The sequence below is a fragment of the Hyperoodon ampullatus genome, assembly GCF_949752795.1.
Source record: "Hyperoodon ampullatus genome assembly, chromosome: 11".
NCBI classification, from domain to species: Eukaryota; Metazoa; Chordata; class Mammalia; order Artiodactyla; family Ziphiidae; genus Hyperoodon; species Hyperoodon ampullatus.
The window spans coordinates 39,625,411-39,653,275 of NC_136924.1; the positions used below are offsets into that span (position 1 = coordinate 39,625,411).

At 44.7% G+C, this 27,865-nt stretch overlaps 1 protein-coding gene across 1 annotated transcript in view; it reads right to left on the bottom strand.

Annotated features, from left to right (window-relative positions):
• The window catches only part of EFCAB6 (EF-hand calcium binding domain 6), a gene marked incomplete at both ends in the record, with an annotated part of 231,404 nt that overhangs the window by 86,757 nt on the left and 116,782 nt on the right, over positions 1 to 27,865 (bottom strand). The window contains 2 exons of the mRNA XM_079714428.1: positions 2,822 to 2,955; positions 5,230 to 5,344. Coding sequence (XP_079570554.1) covers positions 2,822 to 2,955; positions 5,230 to 5,344 — 249 coding nt within the window. The remainder of the gene's footprint in view (positions 1 to 2,821; positions 2,956 to 5,229; positions 5,345 to 27,865) is intronic.

Below are 27,865 nucleotides of genomic sequence, written 5' to 3' on the forward strand. Positions count from 1 at the left end.
CCAGGACAGATTGTGAAGCGAAAAATGCAGCAGCAGAAGCATGTGTATAGAAGACCCTATTTGTGTGGGGATTTTGATCCTGCTTGTTTTTTAAAATATACATGACTTCACAGACATGCGCCTGAACCTGCACGGACGCTGTCTAGAGGGTGAGGTTGAAGGTGAACCCACAAGGGCCACAGGAACCTGTCCCCAGGTCATGTCCCCAGGTCACCCAGGGGGTCTCTGTGCCTGCTTTCCTCACCATAGTCAGGGAGGGGGGACGCCCCTTGTTTGGTCACAATGAATGATTTCCTTCGACTGTTCGTGGTCTCTGGCCTGGGCTATGAGGTTGAGGCTGCCTTACTCAACTGTGCTGTTGTCCGTAAACCTAACTGTGCTGAGATGGACTCATTTGGCTACAAAATCACTGGGCAAACACAGCAACAGCAACAGCAGGATTAATAGCATTTTCAACTAATACAAAATAGTTTTTTCATTATTGATGGAGAGAGATATTCAAGAATTTCTCATGAATAGGAACTCAATAAAGGAAATAAAGTGACTGTACCTTTCCACTCAACAATCAAGACACAGTCTTTGGGACTTCCCTGGTGGCATAGTGGTTAAGAATCTGCCTGCCAGTGCAGGGGACACAGGTTTGATCTCTGCTCCGGGAAGATCCCACATGCCGCGGAGCAATTAAGCCCATGCGCCACAACTACTGAGCCTGCACTCTAGAGCCCGCGAGCCACTGCTACTGAAGCCCATGCACCTAGAGCCCGTGCTCCGCAACAAGACAAGCCACTGCAATGAGAAGCCCGCGCACCGCAACGAAGAGTAGCCCCCACTCGCCGCAACTAGAGAAAGCCTGCACGCAGCAACGAAGACCCAACGTAGCCAAAAATAATAAATAAATAAAATAAATTAATTTATTTTTTTAAAAAAGACACACTCTTTGTCCCGTTTACATATACGCGTGAGGGCAACGAGCAGCCCCCCAGGGAACCTGGATATAACCAGCACCCAAGTCTGTATCACACAAACCCTAGCAATTAGGGGTTCACGTCTTTGTCTTATCTACTAGGTTATAAGTTCTTTGCAGGATGGGTGGGTGCTGGTGAATGTTTTTAGTTAACTATTTAAAGTAAAGACCATCTTAGGAAATACGGGACATCTGTGCGCCGTAACCAAGCTACACTGATAATAAACGTAGGAAGGCGGTGGCGCCAGCAGGGAGCTTGGCCTCCCCGTGTCCCCAGGGGAAAGGAGAGTGGGAGGAGACAGGCGGGGAGGGGCCAGAACAAGGGGCCTGCGCTGCCATGGGTGAGGCAGCAGGACAAAGGCAGCAGCGGGCGATGGCCACCCGGCCCTGCGAACCAGCACGGAGGGGCTGCTTGCCCCCGCGCCTCTGCTTCCCCTCCCGCCCTCTCTCCCTCCCGCCAGGCTCTCCGCCCCGTAAATGACCCCCGCCTGCTCTGTGCTCTTCTCGGCTGGGCATCACACTGGACGAAATAATGAGGACTAACCCTTCCCCCTGTCTGCTTACGGTGACCACATGTTTTCAAACCAAGAATTAGGACGTACGGTCTGATGGCTGGACCGAATAGTCAAAGTCAGAACCATGCCGCAAATCCGAGCTAGACAGTCATCATAAGTATATATTTTAAAATGGGAGCTCAGTAATAACCAAAATGAATCTCCAATTGGCAATCCACGCGGGGAAGATGTTTCAAGCACAGCAAACTCTGGATGCCCTGTCCCTGGGGGCTGGCTCCACCCACAGGGTGCTCCCCACCTCTCCTCCCCTGGACTCACTGGATCTTCACCTAGTGAGGTGTTTGCCCCTGCACACCCTGGGGTCTCCACACCCTGGGGTTTCCACACCCTGGCGAGGACACATTCTAACTCCCTCGTGCCCTCTGCCCCGTTTTGTAGCTAATGTGGTCGATTTATCAATTTTCCTTCCCACTTTAATGACCCTCTTTTACTTCTCAACACAAAAACATTTGAGGTCAATCCTGCCTCTGTGTTTGAATGGCTGCTATTTCTCCTGTCTAATCCATTACAGCTTCTGCATGCAAACCACGCCTTGGTCACGCAGACCTGGGAGCTTTTCCCTAAAGCCCATGACCTGTCTGCCACCCGCCTTAAGCAAGCCCACTCTTCTATTTTTCACTCCCTTATTTTTCTGGCCAGCATATGCTGTGGGTTTAAGATTTGGTTCAGGGGTCACCTCCTCCAGGAAGCCCTCCTTAATGGTTTTTTTTCCCCTGTGCTCCCATAGCACAGCACCGGTCCCTCTACGGCAGCCAATCATGATGTGTCAAATTGTCTGTTGACCATCTGTGTCTTGGGCTGGACTGAGCTCCCTGAGCAGGGCTCCCATATTTCAGCCCCAGCTTTTAGCAGAGAGTCCAGCTTATGACATGTAAGTGCACAATGCTTGTTTGGTGAGTGCAGGAGTAGAGTGGATGGAATGCCTGAAAGCATCCCGAATTCACTGGAACTCGGGTTGTCATGCCCCTTCCCACTACCCGCCCCCCCGTCTTGTGAGGAGGGTCTCCTTACTTCTCCAAGGCCTTTGAGGGGCAGAAGGCAGACCCAGCAAAGTGTCAGCAGGGAAGGGCCTCGGGGAAGGGAGGGGATCACAGAGTTAAGCCCTGTCCCGGGAAGGGGAGAAAAGGCAAGCCCGAGTCTGCGGATGGAGCGCTCTGTGCCCCAATGAGCGGGATGTGCTGGGACCGCAGGGCTCACACCCGCTGCAGCTGAATGGCCGCGAGCGAGGAGAGGGCAGGAGGGGTGTCCCGAGAAGCCAAGCAGCAGAGAGGTCATGATTTACCCAGAAGGATTCCTTCAGTCTCCGGGGGAACTGTCTCAGGCACTCTTCAGCAGTTATAAAGTAGCCGTCCAAGTTCCCTTTGGAAAGAACTGGAGTCTGAGATGAACTCACTTCTGGCCTGTTCATCTTAGGATCTGAAACAATGACATAAATCAGGGGACTTCCCTTAGTGGCGAGCACGGCTCTTTATTTCTATGTCAACACTTGACTTCTTTGGTCCCCAGGCCTGTTAGAACACTATACGGTACTACGACCCCGCGGACTGAACCTAGCATGAACTCTCTTATGATCTTAGACATGTCCCCGTCACCACGAGAAGAACCTGTTCTCCAGACCACCAGGGCCATGCTCTTGCCCAGCACGTTTCCTGTCTGGCTCCTCTGTCCGTCCTCCAGGGCAGGGACCACATCTTGCCCATCTCTCCATTCCCAGAGGCAGAGAATGAGGATTCCTGCCTGTTCTGTTTCCTAGAATCTGGTCCTAAACACAGGAAAGTGTAATTCAGTCATGAGGCAGGTCCTGACCTCCTCTGTGCTAGAGGTCTCTGGACAAGTCCTGGTCTTTTCAACAACCCTAAGAGGTACAGTCTCTTCTTGAGCCCAGTTTACACACAAGGAAACCTATTCTTATGCCCATTCTCCAGATGAGGAGATGGAGGCTCAACTTCCCCAAGGCCACAGGGCTCACAGACATCACAGCTAACCCAGGCCCGTTGGATTCCAGAACCCAGCTGGTTGATTACTGCGTTAGGCCCTCTCTCTCTCCTAAAATGGAGGAAGGAGGTGTAACCTCCACTTAAAAACCAACCCATTCCATCAGGTTGTGACACTTTGAGTGTGCCCTTGTCTAAAGCCAGGCTACAACCTGGGACTTGGTTTTGGATGTGAATCTCTGTACATGTCGCACCCACAGCCCCCCGCCCCCAACGTGGTATGCAGGACAGGCAGCGGGCAGGGCGTCTGGAGCTTGTGGGCATCCCGGAGTCCAGCCCTGAACCTGGCCTCTGCCTTACCCCCACCTGGGCCTGGAGTGGCCTCCCCGGGCTTCGCTACTCCTGGCAGATAACACCCCCTGCCCCCCGCTGCTTGATCCCCTCTGCCGTGTCCACCCCCAACCCCCCAATGGCCTGGAGCCACCATCTTCCCCCACCCTCAGCATCTGGCCATATGTTGGGGGGACTGATGGAGGGCAGAGAGCGGGGAGGAGGGCAGGGAGGAAGCTGCCGAGTGCGGTGCTCGCTCTGTGACAGGCTCACCACCCTGGGACCTCAAGCAAGTGACCCCTCACCCTGGGCCCCGATTTCCTCACCTCAACGATGGATGCACCCGGGCACTGGAAGCACCCACTAAAATAAATGGGGGTTCCTTTCCCTTCTTTTTATTGTCCTTCAAAAAAGTCAAAACACGTAGCCAAAGAAAGTGTCAAAATCCTAAAATTCCATGGCTTCTCGTATTGTCTTTTTGGGGGGTGTGGGACCTCTCTCCCTTAGGATCGGCAAATGAAATTGCGGGGGGGGGTGGATGGGTGAGGAGTCCCAGCGCCCAGCTTCTCCAGCGAGGCCCACCACACCGTCCAGTCATCTCCCAGGCCAACCCCGGGGAAGACGGCAAAATGCAAATAGGGTTCCGGGTTCTGCCCCATCCAGCCTGCAGTGCATTTATATATCCATGGAATCATGCATATATATGCGTGATTTCTGCAGCTTTTCCAGAGGGCTTATTTGTCTACCTAAACTTCAGTAAGAGTGGAGACAAGGGACGGGAAAGATGACAGAGCCAAGAAGCGGGAGGCTGGGTGCTGGTCATCCGTCTCCCTGGCGTGCGGCTGGGAGAGCAGGTTAAAGAGCAGGTGGCAAACGGGAGGCCCCGCCTCCAGCCCGGACTCCACGGTGCCCAACAAATTTCCTGACAACCATGTGGGTCCGGGGTGGGGGGCAGGAGGGGAGGGACAGTGGCCGGGTGATCTTGGGCAAGTCACTGCATCTTTTAGCAACTCTGTTCCCTTATCTGCAAAAAGGGAGGAAGAACATTTGCCTTGCTGGTGCATGGGTGTCACCAATTACAGATAACCAGCATCTATTTTTAGGAGGAGAACCTTAAAGGACATGAGGTGTGATTGGAGGAGCATAGGCTGAGGAGTAAATTTTAGAAACCATTTGGGCTCCTACTATTTGTAGAAGGCTCTGTCCGACAAAATTCTGCACTCACGGTGTGGCTGAGTGAAAAAAAAAAAAAAGGCCGAAACACAAAGAAAAAGTTTTTTTTAAATGTCTGTTTCAGTCTTAGGACACACGCACCGTTTCAACATCTTAGCTCACACTACTTCAACCCCAGCAGCCTAGTGGCGCTACTCGGAAAGACCGGCAGGGCCACGGGTGGGAGACAGGTTTGCACTTGGCCATTAGCTACCTTCAAATCCTGTGGCAAAATCAAGATAACTCATCCCTTCTTTCTTATATCCTAATTCTGCAGTCAGCAGAGCATACTGATTGTCATCCATCGGCATTCCGTTATCTTCCAGGACCTGACAAGGAAGACAAGCGAGGGGAGAGGCCGTTAGGTGGTCCCGGGGTCCCTGCCAGCTGAGCCCCTCCAGCCCTGCGGCAGGCTCACCACCATGGCCCCTGCGCTCCAGCCTGTGACTGTTACTTGTCTGCCTCCACCCAAGGCCTCCCTGCGGGCGAGGCCCAGTGTCCTGGGGTTAGGGCCCAGTGCCAGGCTTGTTTGTTGAGTGAATGAGTGAACAAAGAGACAGGCGGGTGGCCGGCCTGGCTTTGGTCGGTCGGCACGGCAGGCACTCGGGGCTGCAAGCATCGCTGCAGACCTTTTCCCTGGCCATGCCGTCCAGGTCTTCAGATTCACATTTGCTGTGACAGCAGTGGCTTTCAAGGCTCATAAGTGAGATTTATATTCACATATATCCTAGGAAACATGAACAAGATAAAGCAAGGTGGTTTGAGGAGGGAAAAGTAGAATTTTGATCGAAGTCTCATGATGGTCCACAGTTTAAACTGTAAGTTACTATGTTTTTTTGCAGGGGGATCCGTGGACACCCCTTTTTTCCTCTCCTGATGTGATCCACTCACTGAAAGTTATCCGTGATCCCTTCATTCCAGTGCACATAACCCACTTTTTACCAACGGTTTCCACTTTGTATGAATAGAAAATTCACACCCCTGGTGGGCAGGGGGTGGGAAGCAACTGAGAAAACACACTTCCCTGCAGTGCAAACTGAAGCAGAATCATCTAGATGACTCTTCCCAGGAGACGACACCTTCCTAGGAGAAACTGATGAGGTGGGCTGTTCGAAGGGCACGTGACGCTGGCATCCCTTTGCCCATAGCCAGTTAGTCAACAACCTGGACAGAGCTGCCTGGCTGGAGGTGAACCTCCCAGAAGGGATGCTGAGGGGAAGAGAGGTGGGACAGAAGACAGCACCCCTGCTGCTCTCATGGTTCACGATTTAAATGAGAAAACATGGCTTCTTTCCTTCCAGAAAAGGACAATGAATCACAATTCAAAATGTGTCCATGCATCTAAGGGCCAAAGACACCCAGGATGACTGGACTCTTCCTAGACAGATGCAGGAAAGCTGTGTGAGAGAGCCAAGTCTGGAGATGGGTTAGAAGAAAGGCTGTGCCTGAGTGTTGGGGAACACACAGATCAGCCATTAACACGGGGATGATCAGGGGTTGTGATGGCACAGGAAGCCAGAGTAAGTTAGAGAGCAGAGGAATGGCGGGGTTAGCACCACACTGACTGCATTCTGTGGAGGAAGCTGAATAGGGGAAAGGGAGCAGGAGAATGGGATGAGATAGTACCCATCATCACCGCCACCACCATGATCATCACCATCATCACCATCATCACCACCATCATCACTATCATCACCACCATCACCACCATCATCATCATCATCACCACCTTCATCATCATCACCATCATCACCATCATCACCAACCATCATCACCATCATCACCAACCATCATCACCATCATCACCACCATCACCACCATCATCACCACCATCACCACCACCATCACCATCCCATCACCACCATCATCACCATCATCACCACCATCATAACCATCAACATCATCATCACCACCATTACCATCATCATCATCATCACCACCATCACCACCATCATCACCATCATCACCATCATCACCACCATAATAACCATCATCCTCATCATCACCATGTAGCAGTGCTTATGCCTATTACATGACAGACACTGTGCTGAGATCTTTACAGGTATTAACGTCTCATTTAATCCCTGTCATAAGCCATGAAAAAGCACTCTTACTAACTCCATTTTAAAGATGTGGAAACTGAGGCTATGAGAGCTGCCCCAGTCACACGATTAGAAAGTGACAGACCTGGGGTTCAAACCCAGTTCCTCTTAACCCCTATGATGAACTCCACTGTTGGAACAAGGTCACTGGGGCCCAGACAAAGAACAGGGCAGGCGGAAGTGGATAGGAAACGACAGTAGGAAGTGGGGGAAGTGCTCCTCCATGGAGTGCTAGCACTCTCACAGGTATCCGAACAGGCCACACAGGCGAAGGCTAATCTGAGTCTCGACAGAACACCTTGAGATGCCCTTGGGACACCAGAGGGTGGGAGGCCTCTAAGAAGTGGCTATGAGGCCACCTCCCACTTTCCCCTATGCCCCGGGCGCAGAGGAGAACCTCCCGGGAAGCTGTCAGGAGACAGTTTCTCCTCTGCTCCCTGGGGTCTGACAGGTGGAGCCTTGTGCCCCGGCCTCCGCAGACTAGGTCTGCAGAATATAAACCTACTCAGCAGCAACAGGGTACCCACAGCAGCAGTATAGCCATCAGCCCCTGCTTTGGTGCCCCCGTTTCTGGCGTGTGGGCTAGGACCAGGGAACTGGCACCCCTGGCCATCTATGTCAGTAATGAGCTGAATGTGACAGCAGCTTGCTGTGTCTGTGCCCGCCCAGTCGGTCGGGCACTGGCCTTGGCTTGGCTTGTATGTGTGGTGAAGCAAACAAGCTGCAGGATGCGCTCGGTGCGGGTTTGGAAGCAGAGCGAAAGGGAAGGCAAGGCAGGTGTGGCGGTGCTGCCGGGGGCTCGGTGGAGGTGGGGAGCAGCGCTGGATTCCAAGGCTGCCTCAGGGGCCCACCTGGGGACCGGGGCAGGAGTGCGTGACTGGGAATTCTGGAGGCTCTGCACCGTCTGCAAACACACCCAGCCCGTCCCACTCTGCGCAGGAGCCTGTCCCAGCTCGGGATGGAGCAAAAGCCTTTAGACAGACTGCCGTGGCCCACGCACAGGCACCCAAGCTGCAGTGGGGCTCTGAAACGGATAGATTGGTGGCTTTCTTTGAAAAATTACTTTATATTTTGAAAACAATTATACATGAATTATTCATTGCAAATTCCTCCTGCTCAGTCCTTTCATAAAAACATATGTAATAAATAGTAAGAAAATGTCTGTAGGCAAATGTTTCACAGCCTGGAGGGAGCGTTGAGAAGCACTGGGGAGGCTGGGGATGCCTTAGGCAGCCTGTCCGGAGGTTGCTGGCGTGCCATCCCCTGTGGGCACAGAGCACCACCAAGGATACAATGCCCGGGAGCACAGTCCCCAGAGAGGCACTAAGCACCTCACAAACATCAGTGTGCCTCCTGCCCCCACCTCGCACCACTCATTCCTAGGATGAAAAGGGCAGCGAATCAACTACACTTATCACAACCTTGGAGGCAATTTACAATACAATGTAAGGCGAAACTGCAACATTTATAAAACAGATTTTCAAGTGTTTAACCATTCAAGTTTTGTCCTTTGGTCTTTTCTAGGAGGCATTTCCCTAAGAAAGTTCCTCAAAGAATAACAAACTGTGACCTGGCATATTCTGATTCACCAAATTGTCACTTCCACCATTCCCGGAACATCACTTAGATCGTAGACTGATTCTTCCACATTAGGCCACACCATTTCATGGAGTTGTTGCTGGGCTCTCTCGATGAAGGCAGGTGCTCCCCGGTAGGTGCCCAGTAACTGGAAGTTGAGTGAGTGATTCAGTCTTTCCAAGTCCAGCTCCTGCAAAGCATCTCGTGCTTTGGGGATATATCCACCAGTCTCTATGTGAGTAACACTTGTTTGCTATGCCTCTGGCATCATTTTTGTGGTGGTTGATCTAGGGAGTATAACACACACCCTTAACTTTTAACAGTCTATTTAGTAATATTGAACCACGTCACCTGAAATGTAGGAACCTTGCAACCATGTAGATTCATACCCTGCCCCTGTCCTTTAAGCTGTAATTGTAGGTTTTTTGACATCTACATATATTCTAAACCCCAAAAGACAATGTTAAAATGGTCACTTTAAGCACTCACATGCACTTTTTAAAATTAATTAATTAACAAGTTAATTTTTGGCTGTGTTGGGTCTTTGTTGCTGCACGCGGGCTCTCTCTAGTTGTGGCGAGCGGGGACTACTCTTCGTTGCGGTGCACGGGCTTCTCATTGCGATGGCTTCTCTTGTTGTGGAGTATGGGCTCTAGGCGCATGGGTTTCAGTAGTTGTGACTCGCAGGTTCTAGAGCACAGGCTCAGTAGTTGTGGCGCACAGGCTTAGTTGCTCCATGGCATGTGGGATCTTCCTGGACCAGGGCTCGAACCTGTGTCCCCTGCACTGGCAGGTGGACTCAACCACTGCACCACGAGGGAAGCCCTCAAATGCATTTTAATTAAGAAGAAAATAACCTTTTATATTTAATTGGATATTTACCATTTCCAATGTTCTTTATTCCTTCAGGGTCATCTGAGTCTCCATCTAGTATCAAATTCCTTCCCTTCCTTTAGCATATCTTATAGTGAATATCTGTTTGCAAGGACTTATCTATGTTTTTTTAAATCTGAAAACATCTTTATTTCGCTTTTATTCTTAAAGGAGACTTTTGCTGGATGTGGGGGTTTTTGTCTGTTTTTGTTTCTGCTTTCCTTTCAGGATGGTAAAGTTTCTGTCCCACTGTCCTCTGGCCTCCATCGTCTCTAATAAGGAGATGGTAATTCAAATAATTGTTCCCCTTTTAATGTGTCATTTTTCACATGCTGCTTTAAGATTTCTCTCTTTGATTTTGGTTTTCAGTTTATCTATGATTTTTCTTTTTATCCAACTGTGGGTTTTCTGCGTTTCTCAAATTTATACATGTAAAGGTTTTACCAAAAATTGGGAAATTTCAGCCATTATTTCTTCACATATGTCTTCTTCCCTGGTCTTCCTTTTCTTCTGTGACTCCAATTATACCTATGCTAGACCTTTGATGTTGTTCCACATGTCCCTGAGGCAACTGTTCTATTGTTTTTTTTTCACCTTTTCCTTTCTCTTCTTCAGTTTGTGTAACTTCTGTTGATCTATCTTCAAGCTCACTGACTCTTCCTTTTGTCATCTCCATTCTGTGGTTCAGCCCTTCTGATGAATTTTTATTTAAGATATTCTTTTTTTCTTCAGTTCTAGAATTTCCATTTGGTTTTTTTCAAAAATTCTATTTCTCTGCTGAGATTTCCTATATTTTCATTCATTATGAGTATACTTTCCCTTGCATCACTGAGCATAGTTATAATAGTTACTTTAAAGACTTTGAGTGCTAATTCTAACATCTGGATCATCTTAGAGTCTTTTCTCTTGAGAAAGGTCACGTTTTCCTATTTCTCCGTATGTTGATAAATTTGGATAGTATCTTGGACGTTATGAATGTTATGGTGTGGAGATTCTGGATTCTGTTAAATTTTGTTTATTTGTTTGAGTAGTCAGTAGACTTGGTTGGATTCTGTCTGCTGGGCAGCAGTTTAAATCTCAGTTTGGTTCTTTTATCCTTAGCCAGGCTCCTTGCAGTCTGCCCCACTCTTGTTTCATTCAGGGTCAGCCAGAGATTTGGGTAGAATTTATAAACAGAATTTGGAGCATCCACTCTCTGGCTCTGTCCTTTACAGAAATCCTCCTTTACTTCCCAATGGCCTTAGTCACTCAGACTTCTCTCTGCTCTCTGGTTCTTCAGGCTGGAAAGACTGCTGGTTTTCTATCAGTGTTTTATCTACCTTATGAGGCACCAACCTTAGCTTTCACTCAGGTGAAAAGCTGAAAAAAATGGGAACGTTTCCCCATGCTATTCCCGTTTCCATGGGAACATTCCCCATGCTATTCCCGTTTCCATGGGAATACTCCCCCATGCTATTCCCGTTTCCATGGGAACATTTCTCCATGTTATTCCCACTTCCAAGAGTTGACTCCTCTCTGGAATCTGTTTGCTTAGTTTCATTCTCCACAGCCTTCAGGTACTTGATTATTTATTTACTTATTTATTTACTAACTTGTTTCACATCGCCCAGTGTTTATAGTTGATGTTTCTGGGAAAGTTGGTCTAGTAGGAGCTTATTCAGCCACACAGGAAGCGGAACTCCCTGTAATGCTTGCTTGCATGCTATAGCAAGCGCATCCTTAAATCACAGCTATCACCAGCTCAGGGAAAGCCTTCCCAGTCCTTAGAGACAAAAGTGTTTTTTGAGCGTCCATAGCCCCTCTGCTTGCTTCTATCATAAACAGTCCCTCATATGGGACCTACCACATGGCAAGCACCTGACAAACTGCCGGTGGATAGAGAAATTAGCAGCACTTCTTTTTCACCTCTGTACCCCAAGAGTACCCAGTAGATGCTCAACAAATGCTGAACGAGAAGAAGAGGGGGGATGTCAGTGTAAGGGAACCCTGGACACTCGCCCAACTCCTACGGCATGAGGATGAATCTTGAGTCTGATGTGAGAAAGTCCACACGAGGCAGATAAGCGTGCAAAGTAGTCATCCAGCCTTGGCTAGGAAGTAGTTAGACTATCAAGAATATCGTGAGGCAGGACAAGAAGACATTGTCCTGTGAGACGTACAAAAGGAAGCAGGAGGAAACTGAGTCAGGCTAGGAACTGTGAAGTTGTACTTGTTCTTGAGACCTGACCTACAGATGCTCCACACTTGGGTATTTCACTGCTTTGGTGCTGGATCAGCCACGACATTGTTATTGTTCTCCCCTTGATACTATATTTAGTAACATTCTCTTTTGAAAATGTCAGTCTGCCTCGGTTAAGGGGAACCAAGGAAAAGACTCATGTTTATACATAAGCCAGAGATTTAAAGGACACGACCCAAGGAGAAGGTAGAATTCAGGTGCACAAAATCTGGAGACTGCTTTTTTAGCCATTCCTCCCTACCTGGAGATTCTCTAACCTAAGTTATTTGTGATAAAACCAAAGAGAGTTCTGGGCTTTCTTTTTAATAAGTAATATTACTTGTATTTCTTGACATACCCATTCATAGTCAAAATGAAACAGGCAAAAAAAGTCTTCTCTAGAATTTCAGACTTACTCTGTCTCCCCACCCTCCATCCCCCATCCCAGTGATTCCTGCTCTTCCAGGTCCTCTCCCACTATTAGCTGCCATAGTCATCCAGAATGTAGAAATAATCAGAGAATTCAATCATCAAGACTATCTGGTCACATGCAAACCTCGTACTAGGGATGAGAGTACCATGGCTGGAAAAGAACACAGAACTCTCAAAACAGATTTGTACTTGAATAGAAAGTTGAAATTCTTTTAGCAAATGCTTCCTATAATATTCAGACACACACATCTGATTGTCCATGTGGCCCCAGCAAGACAGAGTGTTCAAAGCTGATGCAAACCTACATGAGTGGCAAACATGATGCTGTCACCTGCACAGGTCGCAGTGTATTTAGTTTGAGATGCTGTTGCCTGTTATGAGTGCAGTTAAAGTAACGGGATTTCCTTTTTGTTTCTTAAGTGACAGGAGTACTGTGAAGAATGAAATGGATGTTCAAACGAGGTGGAGCATCTTAGATAAAAGCCCCTTGCATGAGAACACTGGTGGTGGCCGGGGGCAGTGGGGGCACTGTTCCGGAGACAGTGGCTCAGAATTGAGAGTTAAAGCTGGTGAGCATCTCAAGCACAGAGTCCCAGCATTAATGGCCTAAAGACAAGGGCCAGAGCTGACTTCAGAGCAGTGAACACGGACTCCCAGAAGTAATAGAAGCTTTGCAAATGTCACTGAGAACGAGAACTTGACTGAAGAGCTACTAGGTGCCAGCCATGGTACACATTATCTTATTTAAACATCGCAACAACTCCTCAATGGAAATATGACTAAGTCCATCTTACAAATGAGGAGACCAAAGTTTAGGAAGGCTAATAAACCAACTGTTTGCTAGAAAGACCCAGCTGTAAGCAGTGGAGCAAAGGTTTGAACACGTGTCATCCTGCCTCAGCTGTGGGAGAGCCTGGCACATTGGTTGCAACATTTACAGATTCACCCACAGATGAGGAGCCTGAAGGCCAGAGACACCGACACCTGCCCCCAAGGACATGCTTGAGCACAGAGAGGCTCAAATAACTCTACTGGGGGTACTGCCAAGGGATGCTTGGTAGCCAATGACAACAGCCCAGCACTGGTGGCTGAGTCTGGACTCACAGTTGAGGCTCAGACTCTACAAGCAATGGACAGCCTCACACTGGGAGGTGAATCACTCCCCACTCCAACGAGCCGCCCGGCAGTCTGCAGAGGACACAGTTCAGACTGGGTTTGGGTGCTCCCCAAGCCTCTGTGGACCACGTGTTTGGAACAGAGTGACACCAGGGACAGAGACTCTGAGTCAGCTATCACATAACAACCATCCAAAATTTGGTGGCCGACAACAAAACAAACATTTATTCTTGCCCTAGTGGATCTGCAGGTCAAGTGAAGCTTGGCTGATATAAGATGGCTAGATGTTTCTGATTCAGGCTGCAGGTCGGGTTTAGGCCTGTTTCACATGCATTCATTCTGGGGACCAATCTGAAAGGACAGCAGCTGCCCTGGGCAAGCTCTTCAAATAGCCCATCACTGGAGCCCAAGGCCAAGCCAGACCACACAAGCAGATTTAAGGTTGATGCTCAGGTCACATCTGCCACACTCCGTGTCCAACATCACTGGGTAAGGGAAGCATCCCCTGAGGTGGTGAACAACAGAGAGGGAGGATAATGAAGAGAGACTGATGGATGGCAGGTGCATGAGCTCTGAGGTCCTTTCCAGCTCTTTGAGTCTATGGGATTCTGTAAGTTTGGTGGCAATGCTGTGACCTCTAGAAAGATGCCATGATCACAATCCAACCACTCCCCCAAATCTAGAAATGTCTAATCCATAGGCTAGATCTATCCAGTCCACCTGATCCAGTTCCACCCAATCCATGGGTGATGGTGCTGAACCACATTTCCAAAAACAATCCATCCTCCAACCATACTGCCCAACTCTGGACCTTCAAGACAGACTGATGGTTTGGTAACAAACAGGAAGTTGTAAAACAGTAGGGTTTTCCTTTTCTTTTTTGCTGCAGGCATGATGATGACAATGAAAACAATGACAATGATGATTTGGTTTAGTGGGTTTTTTTTTTTTTTTACTATATTATCCCTGTAGAACACAACAAGACTAAAATTGTGATTAGATGGCTCAGAATGACAAAATGCTGAGCCTAAATGCAACCTTCAGAAACTGTGAAATGAGAATAAAAGGCAAGGTGACCTGACAGCCTTCGGTGTCAAGGGGAGTCCCAGGGGTGACCTGCAAATCGACCAGACATGTCTAACCTTGGAGGCAAATACCCAGAACCTAGTGCACTTTTGAACACGTGTAAAATCTTAGCATATTCCACGGGCAGATGAAACCAGTACTTCAGTAACAGATTGTGAAGAATGCAGATGAAAGCAGACAAGCCAGTCCTCCTTCAGACGAGGCTGTTTTCAAGTCCTGGAATCACATCTGTTGTTCAAAGGGCAGGTGGAGACAAACCACGGGCCCAAAGCCAAGCATAAGGTCAAGTGCGGCAGGAGAAGCTACCACTGAGCAGCCGGCCACGCTCTTCTCTGTGCGTGTCTTTATTCCTCTCTTCTCGATTCCAAAAGCAGATACGTTTTCAATATATAAACTTAATGCAAGTCCAATTATGACCCTAATAATGCATTTGGGGGTAATGCGATAAAGCTTATATGGAAAAATATAAATCTGGCCTGAGAGTAGCCAAGAAAATATAAAAAGGAAGAAAAATAAGGAAAGATCTGTTTTACTAAACTAAAAAAAAAAATACACTGATATAGAAAAAGATGTATAGATCAGTGTAACAAAATGGGAATTTTCAGATGTACACCCTACTATAATGAGAATTTCACAAATGACAAAGGGAAAATATAGAAGAGCCCCATCTTACACAATTAATTCCATACAGATTAAGCATTCACATTTAAAAAATAAAGCAGTAAAAATTCTTTTAATAAAGTCTAGATTATCTGCAAAATATGAGAGAGACCTGGGTGCAGGGTGGGGGGCGTGGGGTGGGTAGAAGAATGAAACCAAGACTTCAAGCCTAGAATTTATTTTTAAAAAAAAAGAAAAGAAAAGAGGAAGAAAGGATAGAAGATATTGGGTTGTACAAAATCTTAAAACATTTTAATGGCAAAAGATATAAAACAAAAAGGCAAATGATAGATTGGAAAATATATCTGTAGTGCAGAAGACAAATGGTTAATAAATCATTAGTTAATTCAAGAGATATTGAGGGACACCTATATGCCAGGCACTATTCAAGCTACCAGGATTACAAGAGCGAACAAAACAGCAAAGTCCCTGACCTCTGGTGCCAGGCCCTACTGAAAGGGCTCATGTATTGTACTGAGTTGATTGTGTCTCCCCAAAAGATATGCTGAAGCCTTAACCCAGGTTCCTGTGAATGTGACCTTTCATGAAAACAAGGTCTTTGCAGATGTAATCAAGTTAAGTTGAGGTCATGCTGGATTGGGTGGGGGCACTAGATCCAATGACTGGAATCCTATAAGAAGAGGGAAACCTGGACACAGACACAGGGAGAGAAGAACATCAGGCGAAGACACAGAGGCAGAAGGAAGAAGCCACAGATCAGAGTGGTGGCAGCTACCAAGCCAAGGAACGCCGCCAAGGATTGCCAGCAACCTCCAGAAGCTGGAACAGGCAACGAAGAGTCCTTCTCTGCAACCGTCGCAGGGAGGACTCTACTGACACCTTGACTTCAGGCTCCTGGCCTCCAGAACTGTGAGAGAAGAGATCTCTGCTCTTTAAACCACCCAGTTGGTGGGAATTTGTTACAAATTCCTAGGAAATTAATACACTCAGCTTAATCAGCTCATTTAGTCCTTATAACAATCCTACGGTATAGCTACTAAAATGATCTCCATTTAGGGATACGGAAACTGAGGCACAGAGAGGTTTGCCCAAGTTCACACAGTTGTTAAGGAACAGAGCTGGGATTCGAACCCTGGCAGTCTGGCTCAGAGTGAACATTTTAAACCGCAGTTCTACAATGCTTCAAAATTGATGGGTTCATTCAAAAAATATTGAACACTTGTTTTGTGCTGGGTCCTGTTTTAGAGGCTGGGGACAAGGCAGAGAATAAAAAAGACACAGATAACTGCCCTCGTAGATGTACACCTCAGGGAGGGAGGGAGGGCTGCAGGGAAGCAGTGCCCCCGGGAGAGAACCAGGATGGAGTTGATGCAAATGGGACAGTGTCAGAGAAGAGCTGTGGCAGCTGGAAGGGGAAAGGCTGAGGTCAGGTTAAAGGATACAGAGCCATATGGGGAGAAAGTCCCCACGGTGATAATCTAGAGGATGGGGGTAAAGTGGGAGGCCCGGGCTTCTTAAGGAGACAGGGATAAATAATGATGTCTAAACCTCTTATAAGTTGACAAGAAGGAAAAGGATGTAAATAGGCAACTTGCAAAAGAACAAATCCTCATGGCAAAAAAAACCGAAACAAAACATACGTTCGCTAGTAGTCAGGGAAATAAATGCAAATTAAATTTAAACTGAGCTATCATTTTAAAACTATCAGACCAGCAAAAATTAAAAAGAGCTATAATGCTAAATAACAGGGGTTAGAGAAAAAGATACTCTCACACACAGCTGTTAGAAATATGAAATTCTATAGTTTTTTTTTAAAAAAGCACACAGACAACATGTGTTAACATTAAAAAATATATTATCTTAGACCAAGCACCTACTCCTGGGAATCCATTCCATAGAGATGAAAGCCTCAGTATGTAGAGATACATAAAGAACAATTGTTTAAAGAGGAAAAATAAAAGAGAAAAAGAAATGAATGCCCATCAAAAAGGGAAGGGCTGGTGTTCAGCTTGCAGACCTTTGCTTCTACTGAGAAAAAAGAGAAAAGCCAGATAAAATACAGCAAAACATCTGTTTGACATATAGATAGCTGCTGAGACAACCAGGACTCAAAGGGACACAAGTCTGAGCAAAGGGGGACCTCAGTACTCGGAGGAAAAGTAGGTCATGGATCCATTCTGGGAGCAGGGCCAGGACTCAGGATGGGGGCTGCTGGCCCAGGCAGACAGTCACTACCAGCTGATAGAGACACAAGTGGAGGTCATGGGGCCATAAAGACCAAAATTAGAGACTTGAATGGTCAGGTACCTGGCAAGAAGGGAAAACAGAGAACAAACCATGACACTGCCAGTTTTTCCCTGACACTTGCTGAATTCAGAAGCCATGTGGGGCAAAAGACTGAGGAAACAAGGCAGAAAGACCAGAAAAGCTGAAGAGATTTTTTTTTTTTTTTTTTTTAGTCACCTTTTTGGGTCCTGAGGAAACTAAGCTTAGATGGAGTTCAGGACTTCTCAGGGGTAAGGGCTCAGAAAATAACCCAAACTCTGAGTTAAAAACTTTAATGACTACACCCTAAAAAGGAGTTTGAAAAAAAAAAGGCAATTGGAGCCTTGAAAAACTGCAATCCAGCCTCAAATCGATTCATTCCCTAACTGGATTAAGGTCATCAGTCCCCAGTCTATCTGACAAGCAAAGGAAAGGGTGACCCATTATCTAGAGCCTCTCAATTTTCATAATACAATATCTCACATTCAATGAAAATCTGTCCAGCATACCAAGAGCTGGGACCATGTGACCCTAAATCAAGGGGAAAAACAGACAATAGAGAAAGTTCTACAGGTGATCCCAATACTGGAGTTAGCAGGAAAAAGATTTTAAATGGCTATAAATACATTTTTAAAAATTCGGGAATACTTTGAGACAACAGAAGTAAAGACACAGGTATGGAATATATTTTAAACCAAATGGACATCCCACAACTGAAAAAAATACTAAAATTAAGAACTAGGGCTTCCCTGGTGGTGCAGTGGTTGAGAGTCCGCCTGCTGATGCAGAGGACACGGGTTCGTGCCCCGGTCTGGGAAGATCCCACATGCTGCAGAGCAGCTGGGCCCGTGAGCCATGGATGGTGAGCCTGCACGTCTGGAGCCTGTGCTCCACAGCGGGAGAGGCCACAACAGTGAGAGGCCCGCGTACCGCAAAAAAAAAAAAAAAAAAAAAAGAACTATATGAATAAAACCACAGATTGGAAAAAGCAGAACAGAGGATTAATGAACTGGAAGACAGGTCAATGGGACTGAAGCACTGAGAGAGAAATAGTGGAAAATACATAAAAGAATGAAAGAGACCCATGGGATATTGTGACCAGGACTAACATACACAATTGGAATCCAAGAGTAACAGAGAGAACGGGGCATAAGCAAAAGGAGAAGAGATAATGGCTGAGAATTTTTCACAAAAATTTTTGATTAAACACAACAACTTACAGATTCAATAAGAACTGCAAACCCCAGCAGGATGCATACAAAGACAGGCACACCTAGACACATTTCTAAAACTGATGAAATCCACAGACAAAGGGAAAATCTTGGAAGCTTCTAGAGAAAAAAAGACACACTACATTCAAACAAGCAACAGTAAGACTGGTGGTTTATTTAACAGCAGAACTGACAGAAGCCAGAAGACAATGAAGTGATATCTTTAAAATGCTGGGAGAAAATAACTGCCAACATAAAATGCTACTCCCAGCTAAAATATCTTCAAAAAGTAAGAGTGGAATTCTGCTTTCAGGTTCAACATGTAAAGGGCTTTGAAGTAATCACATCCATCCTTACAACAAGAAAAAAGCTGAACAAATGAAAAATCAATGGCTTTTCTTAGAACCATCAGAGAAGTTTGAAAACTAGAGGGACAGATGTACACAGAGAATCATGGCCAACATCAGCTTACCTGGAACAGACACCACTGTGGTCACAAACTGGTAGGAACACTTAAGTGGTGATTCTGACAAAGTGCTGGAAGCTGAGTGAGGCTTAGCTTGAGAATGAGAAACTCCCGGGGGCCCAGTCTCAGAGGTGGGCACACTTTCCTGGATTTTACCACCAGGTTCACAAGGTGAACATTCCAAGAAAGATCCCCTGTGTGTCAGGCAAATTACAAAAAAAATGTAGAAGGAAATAAGTAGAAGAAAAGAAATAATTTTCCAAGACCAAACCAGGAAGAAACAGAAAATATAAACAGACCAATCAGGAGCACTGAAATTGAGACTGTGATTAAAAATCTTCCAACAAACAAAAGCCCAGGACCAGATGGCTTCACAGGCGAATTCTATCAAACATTTAGAGAAGAGCTAACACCTATCCTTCTCAAACTTTTCCAAAATATAGCAGAGGGAGGAACACTCCCAAACTCATTCTACGAGGCCACCATCACCTTGATAACAAAACCAGACAAAGATGTCACAAAAAAAGAAAACTACAGGCCAATATCACTGATGAACACAGATGCAAAAATTCTCAACAAAATACTAGCAAACGGAATCCAACAACACATTAAAAGGATCATACACCATGATCAAGTGGGATTTATCCCAGGGATGCAAGGATTCTTCAATATACACAAATCAATCAATGTGATACACCATATTAACAAATTGAAGAAGAAAAACCATATGATCATCTCAATAGATGCAGAAAAAGCTTTCGACAAAATTCAACACCCATTTATGATAAAAACCATCCAGAAAGTGGGCGTAGAGGGAAACTACCTCAACATAGTAGAGGCCATGTACAACAAACCCACAGCAAACATCATTCTCAATGGTGAAAAACTGAAAGCATTTCCTCTAAGATCAGGAACAAGACAAGGTTGTCCACTCTCACCACTATTATTCAACATAGTTTTGGAAGTTTTGGCCACAGCAATCAGAGAAGAAAAAGAAATAAAAGGAATCCAAATCGGAAAAGAAGTAAAACCGTCACTGTTTGCAGATGACATGATACTATACATAGAGAATCCTAAAGATGCTACCAGAAAACTACTAGAGCTAATCAATGAATTTGGTAAAGTAGCAGGATACAAAATTAATGCACAGAAATCTCTGGCATTCCTATATACTAATGATGAAAAATCTGAAAGAGAAATTAAGGAAACACTCCCATCTACCATTGCAACAAAAAGAACAAAATACCTAGGAATAAACCTACCTAGGAGACAAAAGAACTGTATGCAGAAAAGTATAAGACACTGATGAAAGAAATTAAAGGTGATACAAACAGATGGAGTACCATGTTCTTGGATTGGAAGAATCACCATTGTGAAAATGACTATACTACCCAAAGCAATCTACAGATTCAATGCAATCCCTATCAAACCACCAATGGCATTTTTCACAGAACTAGAACAAAAATTTCACAATTTGTATGGAAACACAAAAGACCCTGAAGAGCCAAAGCAATCTTGAGAAAGAAAAACGGAGATTGAGGAATCAGGCTCCAGGACCTCAGACTATACTACAAAGCTACAGTAATCAAGACAGTATGGCACCAGCACAAAAACAGAAATATAGATCAATGGAACAGGATAGAAAGCCCAGAGATAAACCCATGCACATATGGTCACTTTATTTTGATAAAGTAGGCAAGAATATACAGTGGAGAAAAGACAGTCTCTTCAATAAGTGGTGCTGGAAAAACTGGACAGCTACATGTAAAAGAATGAAATTAGAACACTCCCTAACACCATACACAAAAATAAGCTCAAAGTGGATTAAAGACCTAAATGTAAGGCCAGACACTATCAAACTCTTAGAGGAAAACATAGGCAGAATGCTCTATGACATAAATCACAGCAAGATCCTTTTTGACCCACCTCCTAGAGAAATGGAAATAAAAACAAAAATAAACAAATGGGACCTAATGAAACTTCAAAGCTTTTGCACAGCAAAGGAAACCATAAACAAGACCAAAAGACAGCCCTCAGAATGGGAGAAAATCTTTGCAAATGAAGCAACTGACAAAGGATTAATCTCCAAAATTTACAAGCAGCTCATGCAGCTCAATAACAAAAAAACAAACAACCCAATCCAAAAATGGGCAGAAGACCTAAGTAGACATTTCTCCAAAGAAGAATACAGATTGCCAACAAACACATGAAAGGATGCTCAACATCACTAATCATTAGAGAAATGCAAATCAAAACTACAGTGAGATATCACCTCACACCAGTCAGAAATGCCATCATCAAAAAATCTACAAACAGAGGCTTCCCTGGTGGCGCAGTGGTTGGGAGTCTGCCTGCTAATGCAGGGGACACAGGTTCGAGCCCTGGTCTGGGAGGATCCCACATGCCACGGAGCGACTAGGCCCGTGAGCCACAACTACTGAGCCTGCGCATCTGGAGCCTGTGCTCTGCAACAAGAGAGGCTGCGATAGTGAGAGGCCCGTGCACCGCGATGAAGAGTGGCCCCTGCTTGCCACAACTAGAGAAAGCCCTCGCACAGAAACGAAGACCCAACACAGCAAAAATAAATAAAATAAATTAATAAACTCCTACCCCCAACATCTTAAAAAAATATCTACAAACAATAAATGCTGGAGAGGATGTGGAGAAAGGGGAACCCTCTTGCACTGTTGGTGGGAATGTAATTTGATACGGCCATTATGGAGAACAGTATGGAGGTTCCTTAAAAAACTAAAAATAGAACTACCATACAACCCAGCAATCCCACTACTGGGCATATACCCTGAGAAAACCATAATTCAAAAAGAGTCATGTAACACAATGTTCAATGCAGCACTATTTACAATAGCCAGGACATGGAAGCAACCTAAGTATCCATTGACAGATGAATGGGTAAAGAAGATCTGGCACATATATACAATGGAATATTACTTAGCCATAAAAAGAAATGAAATTCAGTTATTTGCAGTGAGGTGGATGGACCCAGAGTCTGTCATACAGAGTGAAGTAAGTCAGAAAGAGAAAAACAAATACTGTATGCTAATACATATATATAGAATCTAAAAAAAACCCCCCAAAATGGTTCTGATGAACCTAGGGGCAAGACAGGAATAAAGACACAGACGTAGAGAATGAACTTGAGGACACGGGGAGGGGGAAGGGTAAGCTGGGATGAAGTGAGAGAGTGTCATGGACATATATACACTACCAAACGTAAAATAGATGGTTAGTGGGAAGCAGCCACATAGCACAGGGAGATCAGCTCGGTGCTTTGTGACCACCTAGAGGGGTGGGATAGGGAGGGTGGGAGGGAGACGCAAGAGGGAGGAGATATGGGGATATATGTATATGTATAGCTGATTCACTTTGTTATAAAGCAGAAACTAACACACCATTGTAAAGCAATTATACTCCAATAAAGATGTTAAAAAAAAAGAAATAATAAAGGTAAGAGCAGAAAACAATGAACTAAAACATGGACAAACAATATAAAAAAATCAATGAAACCAGAGCTTATTTTATAAATAGAGCAATAAAAGTGATAAATCTCTAGTTAGACTATTCAAGAAGCAAAGAGAAAAGATTAAAAATCACCAATATCAGGAGTGAAAACGAATACATTCTTAAGGATCATATAGACATTTGAAGGATAATGAGGCATGAGTCCATCCTGATAGAAATAATTGGATAAATTCATAAATGGGAGAGAAGAGACACGTCTCCCTTGCAGAAGAATTCCAAATAATTTATGTAGATATCCTGCCCTTAAAGAGGTGGAGCATAATAATTCCCCACTCCTTAAATGTGGGCTGTACATAGTGACTTTTTTTTCCAAAGAGTGCAGTATGGAAAAAGAGAAAGAGGAAAAAAAAAAAAGATTAAGTTTATAGAGGAGAAGCCTGACAAACACACCTCAGCCAGGTGATCAAGGTCAACATCAACAGTAAGTCATGTTGACAGCCTGTGCCTGATGTGATGTGATGAGAAGGGCACTTTATCTCTGTGGTCTTCCTTCCCAAAGCATTGCTCCAGTCTAATCATGAGAAAAATATCAGACAAATCCCAATAGAGGTACATTCTATAAAATATCTAACCAGTACTCCTCAAAAGTGTCAAGGTCGCCAAAATCAAGGAAAGTCTGAGAAATTGTCACAGCCAGGACGAGCCTACGGAGACATGATGATGAAATGTAATGTGGGATCCTGAATGGAATCCTGGACAGAAAAAGGATGTGACATTAAAACTAAGGAAATCTGAATAAACTATGGAAACTCAGAGAGTTAGTTGCCAGTACATTTGCGTTAAAAGAAGGACAAAGGGTAAGTCTTCAGGCAAAGTAAAAATTAGTCCAGGTGCAAGTACACAAAAATGTAAGATAGAAAGAACGACAACAAGGGTAAATATGTAGACACATATGACATCTTATTTACCATAAAAAAATAGTCTTGTGGGATTTAGCATAGATGTAGAATTTAAATGCATGACAAAAATAATGTAAAAGATAGATAGGGATACATGAAATTAAGGTATTTTTATATCTAGCATTGCTAGAGAAGTGGTAAACATAATTTATATTTAACTACATACAGTATGACAAGGATGCATGTTGCAATCTCCAGGGCAGCCTCTAAAGACTGACAGAGGAATGTATTCATCAATAAGCTGATAGAGGGGGAAAACAGAATGGTAGAAATAGTTAAATAATCTAAAAGAAGGCAAGAAAGGACAGAAAAAGAAAGGACATGAGACAGCTGAGTAAAAAAGAACTAAGATGATAGATATAAAATCTACTATATCAGTAATTAAATATAAAATGGACTGAATACTCCAAGTAGAAGACTAAGACTGCCACACTTTATCTTTTAAAATATCAGCTATATGCTGTCCATATGAGACCTACTTTAAATGTAAGTACCCAGAAAGTCTGAAGTAAAAGGATAGAAATAGATATACTATGCTAACGCAAATCAAAATAAAGTTGAAGTAACTATATTATTATCAGACAAAAATAGACTCGAAGGGAAGAAGCATTACTCTGTATCAAGGAGTCATGTCATATGAAAAGGAGACAATTCACAGGAAGTTTCAGCAATTCTAAGTCTATGTGTACCTGATAATTTAGCTTCAACATGAATAAGGCAACAATCAACAGAATTAAAAAGAATCTCACTAGACAAATCCACAGTCAGATGACAGACTTCAACACACTTCTCTCAACAGCTAATGGGATGAGCAGGCAAAACTTTGATAAGAATATAGAAGTTCTGAAAAACACAATTAATAAAATCAACCTAATATACATACTTAGAAAACTAAAGGTCCATGATGGAGTACACATTCTTTTCAAGTGCTTCTGGAACATTTACCAAAATGGTCTCTATGTTGGGTCATAATCCAAGCCTCAATATATTTTGAAGGATCAGTTGAAGTCATTTAGACTTCACAGTGGAATCAACTTCAAAATCAATAATAAAAGGTAAACTAGAAAATCCCAACTGTTTGGAAATTAAACAATAAGCCATTGGAAAAAAGAAGAAATCACAAGGGAAATTATAAAATATTTTGAACTGAATGACAATGAAAATATGATAAACTGAAACTTGTACGATGTGGCTAAGCCTGCACCTAAAGGGCAATGGATAGCCATCAATTCATACATTAGAGAACTAAAGGCTGAAAAGCAATGATCTAACATTCTATCTCAAGAAATTAGAAAAAGAAAAGCAAATTAAATCCCAATCAGGTAGAAGGAGGAAAACAATGGAGGTAACAGCAGAAATAAATATAAAACAAATACACAAGAGAAAAATAACAATACAAGTAAAGTTGTTACTTTGAAAAGACAAAAATGACAGACCTCAACTTCTGCTTTTGGATAGGAGGTAGTAATTCACAGCAAGCAAATATTCCCAATGAAAACAATGAGAAAAGCTCAATCAATTAAAAATAATAAAAAGGCATCAGAAAGCCACGAGAGACATGAGGTTTAAAGAGACCAAAATTCCAAGGTGGGAAGGACCGACCCTTCAGAGGCAAACCGAGGCTATGCAATTGCATTTTCCCTGGGAACAGCTGATGAATCTGAGAGTGGACTTTGGATTGAGAAATAGGCTTGGGCCCAGCAGAGGGCCACTCCAGCAGAGCTGGTTATGTGGTGCTGCAGTGGCAAACTTGGAGATGTGAGGGGACAGGCTTAAACCATGACTGGTTTCCCCTTCCGGACATGTGCTGAGCTCTGGAACTGCTCACGGCTGGAGTCTAAGGACCTAAACTGAAAACTTTCAAAAGCAAGATGCAAGTCCCCACACTGTGGTACTTAGGAGACAAAGGCACGCCTGGGACAAAAGCCATGAGAACACAAAGGCAAAAACGAAGCCCTAGAGGTATGGTCAACTGACACTGAGGGTCTGCAACTGCCCCTGCCCTGGAGGAACTGGCCAACTTGGGTGTAGCCAGATGCCGAGAGAGTCCAGTTTTAGCCTCTGTCAGAGAGTTGTTGCCGGAAGATGCAGAAATAAATATAGACTTTTGATGGTTGTGTGGAACTTGGACCAACAAAAATGAAGACGTGAGGGACCTCGAACACACAACTGGTCACCCCCTTAAAACATCTGCAAGATTAGGAAGCTGTAAGGAACAGCTATGAGACGCTCGAGGGTGTTTGTGGGGCTTGGTTTACATTGGGGTCCCTGTCTCTAGGTGAGTAAGACTGCATGGCATTAGGAACTGATGGCAGAGGGTGGGGAAGGCGCCAGTTCCCCAGATGTGTGAGTTTGACCAGCATCCAAAGGGCATAAGGTGGTCTGCTGGAAGGAGGAAAGAAAGCTCGCCTCCTACGAGGCAAGGTGAGATGCCCTTGCCTTCAAGCAGGTGCAGAAGCAAGGGGCTGAGGCTGCTAAGGACCTGGGATGCTGGGCTGGGCCATTACAGACTCCTGCTTCCCTTATCCATGTCTCAGGGGCTCTGTTTGTGTTAGCTGATGAGCTCTGCAGCCCGTATCTGTCTCCAGAGGCCTCTGCTGGGATGCCAGAAATGGGACTAAGAATAACAGTGAGCTAAACAATGTTCAGTATATTTACTGAGTATGAAGAATAATAGTTTCCCATTAGGAACAGCCAATTACAGGGAACTGGAATCGTAAAGCTGCCCTCAAATTCCTGATGAATGGAATAGTTCAGTTAGTCTAATTACTCAATTAGGCTAATCTTGACTTATGTGTCCTTGGGTGTTTAGTCATTTTATGTTTCCCATGGGTCACTAGTCCCAAGCAATGAAACTTCTGCTTTATCCATGTTCCCCATGTGGCTTAGTCCTATTCCAAGTATGCAACAGGCACCCTCAAAATGTTTACCGAGGGGAAGGATAGCAGAGACTGTTGTACTTGCCTGCCTAATGCATATTCTCTCCTTCTCCCATAGGGACAGAACCTTGCTTTTTCTGTAATGTGCCCAGCCAAAAAATTATATATATATATTTGTATTTATACTATTTCCCATTCTTCCCTATAGATCAGTATGGCCATATATGACACAGTCCTGGTCAATAAAATACAGGTGGAAGCTTACAATACATTACAATAAAATGTAAGTGGGAGGAGCTTCCAAGAAAGCCCATTAAAAAGGAAAGACTTCTCTGGCTCAAGCCTTTTACCCTTCCCTTTTCCCTTTCTTTATGCCTGAAACATGTGTGTGATGGCTGGTGTTCCAGCAGCTATCTTGCATACTCGAGGATAAGACTGGAAGAGTAAAAAGCTAGAAGCAACCTGGGTCTCTGAAGACACTGTAGAGCTGCTGCAGTGGCCCAATACCAACAACCTCTGGACTCCTTGTTATAGGAAAAAAAACAGCTACTTTTTAAATTTAAGCCACTGTTTTGGGGGTTTGTTGCTAATTCAGCAAATGAAGGACAGGGAAAGAGGAAGAGAATGTATCTAGAGAAGGAATATAAAGATTCTAGATTACCTGAAAACTCAAAAACAGTTTTCTTGCCACATTACCAGTTCTTGACTCATTATTTAAATAAATTGACACATTTAAAAATGCGTGATAGTCACAGGCTTTGCAGTGCAGTGGTCACAGCAGTGAACTGGGAGAGGAGGATTTCCTGGGAGAAAGAATATGGGTTACAGGGTTGTTGTGAACGCTGGTTTAATGTATGACGCAAAATACGCAGGCCAGGTCTACTACAATTCCAGAAATCCCTTTCCCCTCCACCAGTGGAAATTGTACACTTAACCATGAAAAACACATTGAGTTCATGAAAACCCCAACTGAGTTCATGAAAACCCCACTCCTCTGTCAGGGCTGTCAACTCAGTGTGGTGGCCCTGGTTATCCCACACTAACCAGAAACTCTGAGATCTCTTACACTCAAGAGAGAAAATGGGGAAAGATCAATTATTAGTTAACAAACAGAATTTGTATAGCAGACAAAAACTTCCTGACCATGGGGGTGAAAACCAGTAACAGGGTCTCAACAACGACAACGCAGGGACTTGTGGACTCACTGACCTGGAAGCTCGTGCCGGGCTCTGGATTCTATTCTTACAGCTCTCCCTCATAGAGTCTGTGTAGCCAATCACTTCCTGCCCCCACCACAGGGAAGGTGATGGCTGGTGAGAATAAATAATTAGCACTTCTAATTTAGAGTGCAAGGTATGCAGGCCAACGGCTAAGCGGTGCCTATGTTCAAACGATGAACAATTCTGCATGGACACAGAATTGGGCGAGTGGGTATATGGGACTTGTATCTTCACTCCCAATTCCCCGGGCATGAAACTGCAGCCACTGCAGTACTAACTGGTGAGATAGAGATTTGGGAGAACAGAAGGGCAAGAACATTGCCTCTCCACAACCAAAATGGTAG